This window comes from Ranitomeya imitator, chromosome 10 (genome assembly GCF_032444005.1).
Source record: "Ranitomeya imitator isolate aRanImi1 chromosome 10, aRanImi1.pri, whole genome shotgun sequence".
In the NCBI taxonomy this organism is placed as follows: domain Eukaryota; kingdom Metazoa; phylum Chordata; class Amphibia; order Anura; family Dendrobatidae; genus Ranitomeya; species Ranitomeya imitator.
The window spans coordinates 28,260,688-28,274,348 of NC_091291.1; the positions used below are offsets into that span (position 1 = coordinate 28,260,688).

The 13,661-nt window shown below is 42.7% G+C and overlaps 1 protein-coding gene across 6 annotated transcripts in view; it reads right to left on the minus strand.

Annotated features, from left to right (window-relative positions):
• Positions 1-13,661, minus strand: part of SYT3 (synaptotagmin 3) — a 221,737-nt gene that overhangs the window by 122,633 nt on the left and 85,443 nt on the right. For all 6 annotated transcript variants that reach the window (XM_069742650.1, XM_069742652.1, XM_069742651.1 and 3 more), the window contains one exon: positions 9,170-9,336. In XM_069742650.1, coding sequence (XP_069598751.1) covers positions 9,170-9,314 — 145 coding nt within the window. In that variant the 5' untranslated portion in view covers positions 9,315-9,336. The remainder of the gene's footprint in view (positions 1-9,169; positions 9,337-13,661) is intronic.

Genomic DNA, 13,661 nt, shown 5'->3' on the forward strand with positions numbered 1-13,661 from the left:
GTCCGATTCTGAACCAAGGGCCGGATCAAAATTGGTAACGCAAGTCAATGGGTCAGTGAAATAAAAATCAGACGGCACACGGGTGACATCCGAATGTTGTCAGATTTTCGCGGACCATTTGGAGAAGGTGGAAAAACTTTATTTTTTCCACTCGTGATAAAAACTCAAACCAAAGTCTGATCAGAATAATCGGTCTGTTTTTCTCGTAGGTGGAAAAATTGGAAGTCTCAATGAGCCCTTAGGTCTCATGTAGATGTTCGTGCGAGTCTGATAGTACGCTTTGTAAGAAATTTTATGCAAAAATTTACAGGGAAAATTGATCAACCTTGACGCCAAATGTTAAACTGATTCTTACAGTACCAGCAAAAGCTATGAGATTGAATAAATCTCATGCACACACTCTTTTTTTTTCCAGACTGAATCGGAAAACGGCTGCGTTTCTTTAAATGTCGATTCTTTGAGCGTTTTTGCACCCCTAAAAAGCAATGAGTAATAAAAAAAATAAAATAAAAATGCTGCAAAAAGGCAACTGCATTTTTGAAGCATCTTCGGTGAATAAAAGTAACTTTATTAAACGCGTACAAAAGACTGAGCACACATATAATCCGCACCCCAAAAAATGCACTGTAAAAAAGGAAAGCACTGAAAAATGTGTTAGGGTTGGCGGATTGCGCTAAATAAAATAAATAATAAAGTGCAATCGCAACCCAGGGTCCACTGTGCAGAGATGGAAAACTGACAGAGATGAATATTGACGGAAAAGATGGCGAGCGATTACTTGTAAATAGAAACAAAAGAGATGCTCTGCAACTGAGCTGTGTCACTCGCACACAGAAATTAAAGAGATGCTCTGCAACTGAGCTGTGTCACTTGCACACAGAAATTAAAGAGATGCTCTGCAACTGAGCAATGTCACTCGCACACAGTAACGGAACAGATGCTGAGTATAATACGCTTACTAGGGTTGTGCTTGCTCTGGAACTCTAATGTGCTAACCGCACACATGAAGGAACCAGATGCTAAGCCGATGGCTAATTGCCCCCACTGACGCTAGCTGCCTGCCTACGTGTACAGTCCCAAAGCTAGAGAGACACACAACACATGAAGTCAAAGTGGAACAATATGCACTGCATCGGCGTGGGCCTCTGAGAGCCTTTTATATACTAGACTCCTATACTAGGACCTTGCCCGTGGACCAATCCAGAGCTGCCACATCACCAGAGCAGCTAACATCCGACCACCAATAAGAAGACACCACATCATGGACATGCTCAGTAAGGTGATTTCAGGACTTAGCCTCTAGAGCATGACTTCACCTGTGTGCCATTAGTTACCAAAGGTGTAGCTGGAGAGTCAGCAGAAACCAAATGCATGACATGAACCTGAGCAAGACACTGAGACCGATGCCTGCGCTGAGCAGCAGTTCAGCGGCTGGACCCAAATGGGAGACAGCAGGGCCTAACAAGGCTTGGGATCTATTCGGTAGAGTGGGAAAATACCAGTGCCTAACAAATGGGTGTTTTGAATGCAGCATTTTTTTAAATGAACATAGCCTTAGAAAGGCTGCTGAAAATCCACAATGAAATTAACAAAAATATTGCTGCTTTTTTTTTCTGCAGACAAAACTTGCTCTTTTGGCAGGAAAGATTGTGCGTTCACATCACCCGTTTTTCAGTGTTTTCCACATTTTTTGGGGTTCTGATTGCATGTTTAATAAAGTTAGTTTTAGGCTATGTTCCCACGACGCGCGTTTGGTGAGTTTTGATGTTGCGGATTTTCTGCACCCATTAAGTCCAATAACTTACTTGCATTTTTTCGAAAATACGTAGAGTAAAAAAACTTACCAAAACCCATCTTGGGAATGTAGCTTCAAAAATCTGCGGAAAACAGGTTTTATGAATGCAGAAAAAAAGCTGCATGTGAACATAGTCTTCTGAAAATCAGCAACGTTTCCACAATGATAGCTGAACTTTTGGGGGCGGATTTCGCTTCTGCGGATTTGGCCGGTAGTGTTATATTCTGTACATATGAACGTGTCCTTAAAGAGGCTCCTTACATTTTATTGGTTTTGCAAAATACATCATCCCGCCATTTTTAATGAATTACCGGCCTGACTGACGGATCTTCAAATCCCAGATGATTGAACGTGAGATCTGAGCTGCCTCCAATCACTTGTATCGCGGCCATTATTGGTGCGGCTCGCCTTCCTCTGGCATAGCCCCGACCGCCGCTTCTTGACTTTGTACCTGGTAAATAATTCAGTGTCTTTAGACAGTGACTTTTCTCCACTCTATTTGTAACAAACAGGTTACATGCACGCTCTATTGATTTCTCTTCTCGGGCCGCAGGTCTCAGCTTTCTGCCAGATTCTGCAACTACAATCTCTGTGCAAATGTCATCACTTTGTGAGCGCAACGTGAACACACAGAGGAGCGGCAGGTGTTTATCGAAAGGAATTGAGAGGTCACAAGTCTGTGCTAGCCAAATGTTGCCAACATCTCTGTCAATGGCCAAGAAAATGTTATTAAAGGAGGTCGTCGCTAACATGGGAGCATTCATACTGTCAACGTAAGGTGAGACCAGTGGAAAACCTTCGGGGCAAGGCAAGTATTTTGAATCCCCCAACATGTGAACCATAAGCACTAGTGATGAACGAATGTGCCAGGATAAGGTGCTAACCGAGTGTCTTCGACATGCAGCCACGGGGACTCGAACATATTTTTCGAGCACATCGAAAACATTCGGTTAGCACCCGAGCATGTTCCGATAACACCTCGTTCACTCATCACTAGTGGTAAATCTTCGGGGCAAGGCAAGTATTTTGCACCGTCAAACTGTGAACCATTAGCCCAAGTGATGAGCAAGGTGTTATCTGACCGTGCTCGGGTGCTAACTGAGTGTCTTCATTGTGCTCGAAAAATATGTTCGAGTTCCCACGGATGAATGTCTTTCGGCTGTTCAACAGGTGTAACACATGTAGGGAGTGGCTCACAAACAGGAAATCCCTACATGTGTTGCATTTATCAACCAGCCGCGCGACATGCAGCTGCGGCGACGCTAACACATTTTTCGAACATTTGGTAAGCACCCAAGCATGCTTGGATAACACCTCGTTCACTAATCACTACTGGTACACTTTCGGTGCAAGGCAAGTATTTTGCACCCTTATAACCCATAAACCATCAGCACTCAATGTGTCAGACCAGTATTGAAACTAAAAGTATTAAATACTGACAATTTGGGCAAAGTAGCAAAATTTTCATAAGTAAAACGTAATAGATTTTTTATTTTTTATGTATAAATCCAAAACCCTAAACCAATTCCTAACCCTAACATTAAGGGCATGATTACATGTTTCGTTTTTGCCACTCTTTTTTTCTGCATGTTTTTGCCACAAAAAAGCAGTGTTTTTCCCAATACCAGCAAAGTGAATTAGATTTTCTACATGTTTTTTTTCTTTGCACATTTGATGCAATAACGGACGCCCCCGGAAGAAGCTAAAAGCGAAACATGCGTTGGGGTGAGGGGGAGACTCGGGCACAGTCTTTCTTGGCTCTGACTCTGGCCCCGGTCAATGTCTTGCGGTATTACAGGTATAAGGTTCACATTCATACTTATTTATGTGCTTTTCTTATTGTGGATTACTTGGGATCACCACTGGGAAGGTCTTTTTTCATTATATATATATATATATATATATATATATATATATATATATATATATCAGGGCCGGCTCCAGGTTTTGAGGGCCCCGGGCAAAAGAATCTCAGTGGGCCCCCCCTTTAATACATACCATGATTCATGATCGCATATAAACACAGCCATGTAGTATATAACACAGCCCAAGTAGTATACAGCACAGCCACGTAGCATATAACACAGCCATGTAGTATATAACAGCCCACGTAGCATATAACACAGCCACGTAGTATATAGCACAGCCCATATAGTATATAGCACAGCCACATAGTATATAACACAGCCCACGTAGTTTATAGAACAGCCATCTAGTATATAGCACAGCCCACGTAGTATATAACATGGCCCACATAGTATATAGAACAGCCATGTAGTATATAGAGACATTTGCCCCATATAGTGCTGCACAAACGTTATGGCCCCATAGATGTTCCATACAGACACTTGCCCCATATAGTGCTGCACAAACGTTATTGCCCCATAAGATGCTCCATACAGACACTTGCCCCATTTGCTGTTGCTGCGATAAAAAAAAAATCACATACTCACCTCTCCATCGCTCAGGACCCCCGACACTTTCAATATTCACCTGTCCTCGTTCCAGCCGCCGCTCCATCTTCTTCAGTGTCTTCAGCACTGACACTCAGGCAGAGGGCATGCACTAACCACATTACTGCGCCCTCTGACCTGAGCGTCACTGCTGAAGAAAGAGCGGTGGCTGGAATGAGGAGCAGGTGAATATCGCGCAGCGCTGCGCTCCCCTCCCCGTTATACTCACCTGCTCCTGGCGCTGTGCAGTCCCTGCTTCCCGGCGCCGGCAGCTTCTTCCTGTATTGAGCGGTCACCGTTTCCGCTCATTACAGTAATGCTATGCGGCTCCACCCTTATCGGAGATGGAGCCACATACTTATTAGTGTAATGAGCGGTACCATGTGACCGCTCAGTACAGGAGGAAGCTGGGGAGCCGGGGACCTGCAGCTTTTAGACACCTCTCTATTATTAAGCCATGAGCTTGATGTCACTGGACAATACCAAGGTGACATCAACCTCTCTTGCCACCACTACAGGGCAAGTAGGAAGAGCCAGGCAAAGAACCAGAATTGACACATCCAATAGATGTGCCTTTTCTGGGCAGCTGCGGGCTGCTATTTTTAGGCTGGGGGGCCAATATCCATAGCCCCTTCCAGCATGAGAATACCAGCCCCCAGCTGTGAGCTTTAGCAAGGCTGGTTGTCAAAAATGGGGGGGACCCCATGCCATTTTTAAAAAATTATTTATTTAAATAATTTAAAAAACAGCATGGGGACCCCTCTATTCTTGATAACCAGACTTGCTGAAGCCGACAGCTGAGGGTTGCAGCCCCCAGTTGTCAGTTTTCCTGGCTGGTTATCAAAACTACAGGAAAACCCAAGCTGTTTAGTTAATTAATGATTTAATTTACTTATAGGGCAGGTGCCGGCTGATGAATACCCTCATCAGCCACCTGCTCTCATTTTCATTTGCTGCAGGTGTAGGCTGATGGAAGTAGTAGTCCCATCATCCGCCTCCTGCTCTCACTGTTATCAGTTGAATACAACTCTCAACATTCTCGCCAGCAAGATGAGAGTGGTCTTCAGTACTCGGCGTCAGGGAACAGCGCTAACAGTACCACTGCATCCCAGGCGCCGGTATGTGTCACATTGATGACACAGGAATGTGATCTGTGTGTCATCAATGTACACATGTGCGGAATGTTTTACAGCCCGTGCTGCTGTTAAAAACTGACATGTCAGCGTATTTTACCCGCAGACACATGGTCTTCTGAAACACAATGACATGTGCACAGACTCGTTCACTTGAAACCGACAAGTCTGCAGTCACTCTGCGTGACTGCAGACTTATGAATTCCACTGTATACTGCGGGGATTTGCCAGTTTGTAACCCAGGACCGAAGGGTATGCCTGAGTTATACATACTCCCAGTCAGTGGGCGTGACCTCACTCTCCATACTCTAGTCCAGTGATGTGGACAGCCAGTGGTTGTATCCAACTAGAGGGCACAATCTCGCTCCAAACAAGTGTCCTGTAGTGATAGAACACTGATTGTGTTGAAACTGCAAACACAGACTAGTAACTGAGACATTGCTGAACTCAGGGTCTCTGTCCCTATTTTATGCTAGTCTCAGATTACATAGCAAAAACTCACTGACAGAGTCCCTTTAAATCCATACCCTGCTCATTCCAAGGTGCTGATTTTTGCTTCGTAGGAATTACCGTAAATGGATGGTGTTTTTTTCTCCTTTGCTCTCTTTTCATTCCTCTTGGGTTGTACCCTATCGATTTATTTCCAGTTCCTCGGGGGAGGAGTCCTGCACAGATTATCACCAACCAATAGCAAAAGGGATAGAACCAATCAAGGCCGTGGTGCATCTCTCTTTGCGTCCCATAACTTGCTGTGCTATGGACAGTTTGCTCTTGACAACTACTCAACATTGACGTTGGTCATCACAGTACTGTCATATTCCAAGTAGCAGAATTCTGATTTCAGCTCTGAATGGGGGTAGAGAATTTACTTGTATCTTACAGCTTAAATATTTTAAAGCCAAATTAAAATTATCTTCCCCGATTGACAAACAGATTCCCGTCTACTTTATGTTCATGGCTTAACAAAAGAAATAATAATTCATAATTATCGAAAATGTTCCATTTTTGGCTTCATCTTGACAGTTTTATCTTTCCTTTAGTGCTTAACCTCCTTAAATGCCAAGGCCATCGGACTTCCCGGCATCTCCACTCCCGATTCAGTGCGTACGAAATGGCGATTGTCGAAATGAACCTGATTATTACTATCAATAAGCCGTAGGAGAAATCACAGGTCAGGGAAATCTCCAGTACTATTAGACACAGCGTAGGTCAACATGTCATCTATTGACCGGGAGACTGCTGCCTGGACATGCCGGAAAGATGAAAAAAAATCAGGAGGTAATTTCCTCACATTCACAGTAAAATGGATCTCGGCAGGGAAAATAACAGCCTTTTTCTCTAAATTGCCGAAAAATGTCACAATTTACAACAATTGCCAGAGAAAATAACTAAATTGAGAGTATTTTGTGGACTTGTGATCTCGAAAATTCCATTTGGAGAACAAGCGATATATTAGTTCTACGTCTAAAAAAAAAAAATCTCTTTGTCTAATCGGTACGTGCACACAACGTCTTTTTTTTTTAGGTGGGACAGCCCACTGGGATTTTCAATGGGTAGATATTTTTTTTCCTTAAGTCAACATTCTTTTTCGATGAGCGTTTGATGACTTTTTGGTGTTGCCAATTTTCTACACCATTGAGTGAAATAGGTTATTTGATTTTTTTCCCCGAAAATAAGTAGCTGAAACAACTCACCAAAAAATCATTGTGGGAGCGTAGCCTAAAGCATCATGTTCAGTCTTTTAAGAAGTTTGGGGGGGGGGATAGGCATTTTCCAGGAGAGTTTCGGAGCAGACTCCCGTGGAAAAGACATGCGTACAAACTTGGATTCAAAGGCCCTCCAATAATATTCAATCTGGTGGCCCACAGTTAAAATATCATATGCATGGTGGCCCACCGGAGGTTTCCCCACTTCTTCCGTGGGCCAGTCCAAGCCTGTGTGAACCTACACTAAAGTTGGAATTAGCACATGCATGGTGGCCCACCGGAGGTTTCTCCTGTTCCCCCGTGCGTCAGTGCAAGCCTGTGTGAACCTACACTAAAGTTGGAATCATCACATGCACGTTGGACCACCGGAGGTTTCTCCTGTTCTCCCATGGGCCAGTCCAAGCCTGTGTGAACTTACACTAAAGTTGGAATCATCACATGCATAGTGGCCCATCGGAGGTTTCTCCTGTTCTGCCGTGGGCTAGTCCAAGCCTATGTGAACCTACACTAAAGTTGGAATCATCACATGTATGGTGGCCAACCAGAGGTTTCTCCTGTTGTCCCATGGGCCAGTCCAAGCCTGTGTGAACCTACACTAAATTTGGAATCATCACATGCATAGTGGCCAACCAGAGGTTTCTCCTGTTGTCCCATGGGCCAGTCCAAGCCTGTGTGAACCTACACTAAAGTTGGAATCATCCCATGATTGGTGGCCCACCGGAGGTTTCTCCTGTTCCCCTGTGTGTCAGCCCAAACCTGTGTGAACCTACATTAAAGTTGGAATCATCGCATGCATTTTGGCCCACCGGAGATTTCTCCCGAGGGCCAGTCCAAACCTGTGTGAACCTACACTAAAACTACAGCTGGAATCATCACATGCATGGTGGCCCACCAGAAGTATCTCCTATTCTCCCGTGGGCCAGTCCAAGACTGTGTGAACCTACACTAAAACTACAGCTGGAATCATCACATGCATGGTGGCCCACTGGAGGTTTCCCCTGTTCTCCATGGGCCAGTCAGTCCTTTTTTCTATATTTTATTCTTCTTAAAATCCGGTCTGGGCTTTAGATCTAAAAATTGCACCAAAAACTCTGAGTGTGATTCCAGCCTTCGGGTGATTTTGCCGTTTTGATACAGTTTTTTTATTACATTTTTGAAGAAAATGTCAAGGACATAAAGGATATGAAATTATTGAGGAAAATTTTGCTTTTTTCTTAGAGTAGATTCACACCACTGATATCTCCGCTTCTGACAAAAACGGTCACATTATTCTGATTAGATTTTGGTCAGACTAGCATCAGTTTTTCTCAGAGGTGGAGAAAAAAAAAGTGCGCTATTCCACAACACTGTCTATATTTCAGCTGCCGATACATGATTGGTTGATTACCGATGATCACGTGTTTTAGAAAATAAATACTTTTCTAAAACTTACTCGCGGTCATACTGTACAACACAGAGAAGTCTTAAAGGATATTTACATATTTGATGCCATTTTTTTACCTAAATACATATATTTTGGTCTAAAAATATTTTTTTCAATTAGTTTTTTTTTTAAATGTTGCAGCGTTTGCTTTTTGTTTCTTTTTGCTGCCTGGAGAATGAGGTAACTGAGAATCCATCAGGGAGCACGTTCTGAGGAGTTTGTAACTCTTCCATCTGTCTTTTTTTTTTTAGCTCTTCTGGGGCTTTTTTCTGACCACGTCAAAGGTTCATCTCAAGGTTGATGCGGTCTGTGGTCAGGAATCAGCGCAGAAGAGCTAAAAAAAAAAAGACAGTTACGAGTTCACTGATGGATTCTCAGCTACCTCATTCTGCAGGCAAAAAAAAAGGCAACATTTTTAACAATACAAAATTGCAAAAAATTATTTTTAGGCCAAAATATAACCTTTTATGTAAAAGCAAAATATAGTAAAAAAAAAATACATATAAAATAAATAAATAAAGAGGTAAAAAAATAAGTAAACAATTGAAATATAGATTACTTTGGACCAGTTTCACAATATGAGCTTTAACAGAAACATAATAATAATTACAATAAGTCTGGGTCAAGTGAGAATAAAGAAAAAAATGCGTAAAAACTACCTGAATCTGTATAGCGCGTCATGCCATTGTTTCGTTGGATGTCATAAAATTCCAGACATTTCTCTTCTCGCTCATTCTTGTAGCAAAGTTCTTTCATCAACCGCACTGTGATGGCGCAAACATCCTCTTCATAGTCCCCGGACATCTCGTAATACCATCTCTCAACACTAGGGGCAGAAAAACAGTAGTTTAACAAAAAATATATGTGTGTGTGTGCGGGTGTGTATGCGTGTGTGTGTATGTGTGTGTGTGTGTGCGGGTGTGTATGCGTGTGTGTGTATGTGTGTGTGTGTGTGTGCGGGTGTGTGTGCGGGTGTGTATGCGTGTGTGTGTATGTGTGTGTGTGTGTGCGGGTGTGTATGCGTGTGTGTGTGTATGTGTGTGCGTCTGTGCGTGCATGTGTATGTGTGTGTGTGTGTGTGTGTGTGTGTGTGTGTGTGAAGAAAATAAGAGGAAAAGGCAAAAAATATGTATATTTTTTTTCACCACTGGATTTGAGATGGATGAAATTTTACCCAGACAATAAGAAAATAGCATCTGAAATAAATGTACTGAGCGTTCATTCAATTTTTTCCTCCTTTTCTTCCTAGAGCTATGCTTCTTTTTAGGTTCACATAACCACATGAGAGCATTTTTGTAAAAAAAATTTTTAGGTCCGAGATGTCATTTTTTCATTACGCCGTTCATTCTACTACAGAATGTATTGAAAAATGGAGGAAAAAAAAATCCAAAAGTAATTTTCAATGGGTATGGTGTCGGCTCAACCCCTGTGCCTGCTACATACACATACTTGTACCGTAAATGTAAGGGAGAGGTGGAGATGGGGTTCAGTAAGTATCAATAGACCGCATTAAACAACCTCTCTACTAGAAAATATCCACTCGGAGTTCAGAATACATCTTTACCGGAGTTCAAACTGTTTTTTTTTTCCCTGATAGATATAGAATTAAATGGTAAACTTATGTTTTCCTGCAGCTATCAGATTTTTCATCTACCTCATTGTATAGAGAGTGGGAAATAAGCTCCTAAACTCCTTCTGCTGGTATCCAGAATATTGTTTTAAAGAGGTTCTATGCCTTCAAAGACATTTTTTACTTAAATGCATGTATTTTGGGCTAAAAATCATTTTTATAGTTGAGTTTCATTAAACATTTTACAGTGCTTGCCTTCTGTAGCCTCTGTGTTGCACTGTCTATTGTTGGCTGTAGAAAGAGTTAACTGAGAATCGATCAGTGAGCTCCCTTCTGGTACAGTTTCTCGCTCTTTTACCTCTTTTTCTGAGCTGATGTATGACCGCAGACAACATTAAAGTTGAATGTGCCTAAAAACAAAAGGTCTGTGAAAGCAAAAATCTTAAAGAAACCCAATTGTTAATATGATTTTCAGCCCCAAATGGCTTCTGTTAGCAGTGTTCACACTGTATTTGTCATCCATAGAACTCTGAAATAGACAAACTCTACATTAAAGTTCTAATGTAAGTATACATTTTTGGGATTAGCACATAAAATAGTATTTTTCCACACAGTTTGTGCTATGAGTCGTCTCTTGGGCAGATGCGAGCCAGATCCCGGAAGCTCGTTTGCACATACAATAATGATTTACTATGCCAACCATAATCTCTAGAGATTTCAGACTGCATCGATAATCTCCCGGCTATGCTGTTGCTCACAGACACTCACAGCCGGTCAGTGCAACATTGTATCAGCGAGTGGCTTATTAAGTGCAATCAAGAATTAGTTAAAACTGCAATCTACCTGACATCCCCAATGCTGGTTTTATAAAAGGATGGGGACCTATCTCTGCAGATATAATTTGCGGCAAAAAAAAAAAAAATTCTAAGGGTGGTTTCACACTTGCGTTTTTGTCTGCAGCGTTTTTTTTTCTTCAAAAAAACGCATGCGTTTTTTCCCTATATTTAACATTGGTAACGCATGCGTTTTTTTACTGCATGCGTTCATTTTCAGAAATGCAACTTGTAGTATTTTTGAGAGGCGTTTTTTGGACCAAAAAAAACGCATGCGTTTGCACGCGTTTACATGCGTTTTTTCACCATGCGGGTTTTTGCGTTTTTTACCGCAAAAACGCACCCAAAAAAACACAAATGTGAAACCAGCCTAAGAGCCATACACTGATCACAGATTGTCCAGCAGCTCGGAGGACCCCCAGAAGTCAGATGTGACCAGTGGAGAAACCAAACAGCAAGTGGTTAAAAGGTAAATTATAATAACAAAAAAAAAATGATTGCATGACATAGAGTAGTTACATGTTTGAATAGTGGGGTCCATTAGGCTGAAATCCCCCCAACACTTGCTAAATCCGAAAGGCAAAAGAGTACGGAATTTTAATTTTTCATTGGCTCCCCACAGACATGAAAAGTGCGTAGAGAAGAAGTTAACAGATTCATGAAAGGTTTATGGAGTGGAGCGAGTGGTAAAAGGATTTATAGAACATCTACGGAGCAGACAAAGTGGTGTGCAGATTCATAAAAAAATCTATGGAGTGAAGTGAGCGGAGTGCAGGTTCATAGAAAATATATGGAGGGAGGTGAGCGGAGTGCAGGTTCATAGAAAATATATGGAGGGAGGTGAGCGGAGTGCAGGTTCATAAAAAATCTATGGAGTGAAGGTTAATAGAAAATCTATGGAGGGAGGATGAGCGGAGTGCAGATTCATGGAAACTCTATGGAGTGAGGTGTTGTGAGTTCCGTTCTGGAGCTCCCTCCTGTGGTTGCTAATGGTATGTTTGCGAGTTCTGCCCTTGGGCTCCCTCTGGTGGTTTCGAGTGGAACTGCTGCTCCGTTAGGTAGCTGTAGCAGCTGCCTTCACTAATCGCCTTGCCTGGGTTTGTTATTTAAACTTGCTCTGGGCTTTAGTCCATGCCTGCTGTCAATGTTCTTGGTTGGATTTGATTCTTCCCTTGGATTTCTCATATGGCCAGTCCTTGTCTGCAAAAGATAAGTTTTGCTAGTTTGTTTGTCCATTTGTTTGGACTCTATTGCTTTGCATTTTGTCTCTTTTGTCCAGCTTGTCAATATGTCTTATTTAGGCTAGCTGAAAGCTCTGGGAAAGCAGATTTACCCCTCCACACCGTGAGTCGGTGTGGAGTTCATTTTTGTAAACTCTGCGTGGATTTTGTAGTTTTTAATACTGACCGCACAGTATCCTTTGCTCTCTGTATATCTAGTTTAGTATTGGTCTCCCCTTTGCTGAATTCTAATTTCATTTCTGTGTTCGTCATTTCCCTCTCCTTTCACAGTCAATATTTGTGGGGGGCTATCTTTCCTTTTGAGGGTTTCTCTGAGGCAAGATAGCTTTCTATTTCCTTCTTTAGGGGTAGTTATATCTTAGGCTGTGACGAGGTGTCTAGGGAGTGTCAGGAACATCCCACGGCTATTTCTAGTTGTGTTGTTAGGATTAGGGATTGCGGTCAGTAGACATACCACCTTCTCAGAGCTTGTTCCATGTTGCGTTTTAGCCACCAGGTCATTTCAGTGTGGCCTCTTAACCACCAGGTCATAACAGTGAGGTGAGCGGAGTGCAGGTTCATAAAAAATCTATGGAGTGAAGGTTAATAGAAAATCTATGGAGGGAGGATGAGCGGAGTGCAGATTCATGGAAACTCTATGGAGTGAGGTGAGCGGAGTGCAGGTTCATAAAAAATCTATGGAGTGAGGTGGGCGGAGTGCAGATTCATAAGAAATCTATGGAGTGAGATGAGCGGAGTGCAGGTTCATGGAAACTCTATGGAGTGAGGTGAGCAGAGTGCAGATTCATAGAAAATCTAGGGAGTCAGGTGAGCGGAGTGCAGATTCATGGAAACTCTATGGAGTGAGGTGAGCGGAGTGCAGGTTCATAGAAAATCTATGGAGTGAGGTGAGCGGAGTGCAGATTCATGGAAACTCTATGGAGTGAGGTGAGCGGAGTGCAGGTTCATAGAAAATCTATGGAGTGAGGTGAGCAGAGTGCAGATTCATGGAAACTCTATGGAGTGAGGTGAGCGGAGTGCAGATTCATAAAAAATCTATGGAGTGAGGTGAGCGGAGTGCAGGTTCATGGAAACTCTATGGAGTGAGGTGAGCGGAGTGCAGATTCATAGAAAATCTATGAGGTGAGGTGAGCGGAGTGCAGGTTCATGGAAACTCTATGGAGTGAGATGAGCGGAGTGCAGGTTCATAGAAAATCTATGGAGTGAGGTGAGCGGAGTGCAGGTTCATAGAAAATCTATGGAGTGAGGTGAGAGGTGTGCAGATTCATGGAAACTCTATGGAGTGAGGTGAGCGGAGTGCAGGTTCATGGAAACTCTATGGAGTGAGGTGAGCGGAGTGCAGGTTCATAAAAAATCTGTGGAGTGAGGTGAGCAGAGTGCAGGTTCATAGAAAATCTATGGAGTGTGGTGAGCGGAGTGCAGATTCATGGAAAGGTTATGGAGTGAGGTTAGTGGCGTTCAGGTTCGTAGAAAATCTATGGAGTGTGGTGAGTGGAGTGCAGATTCA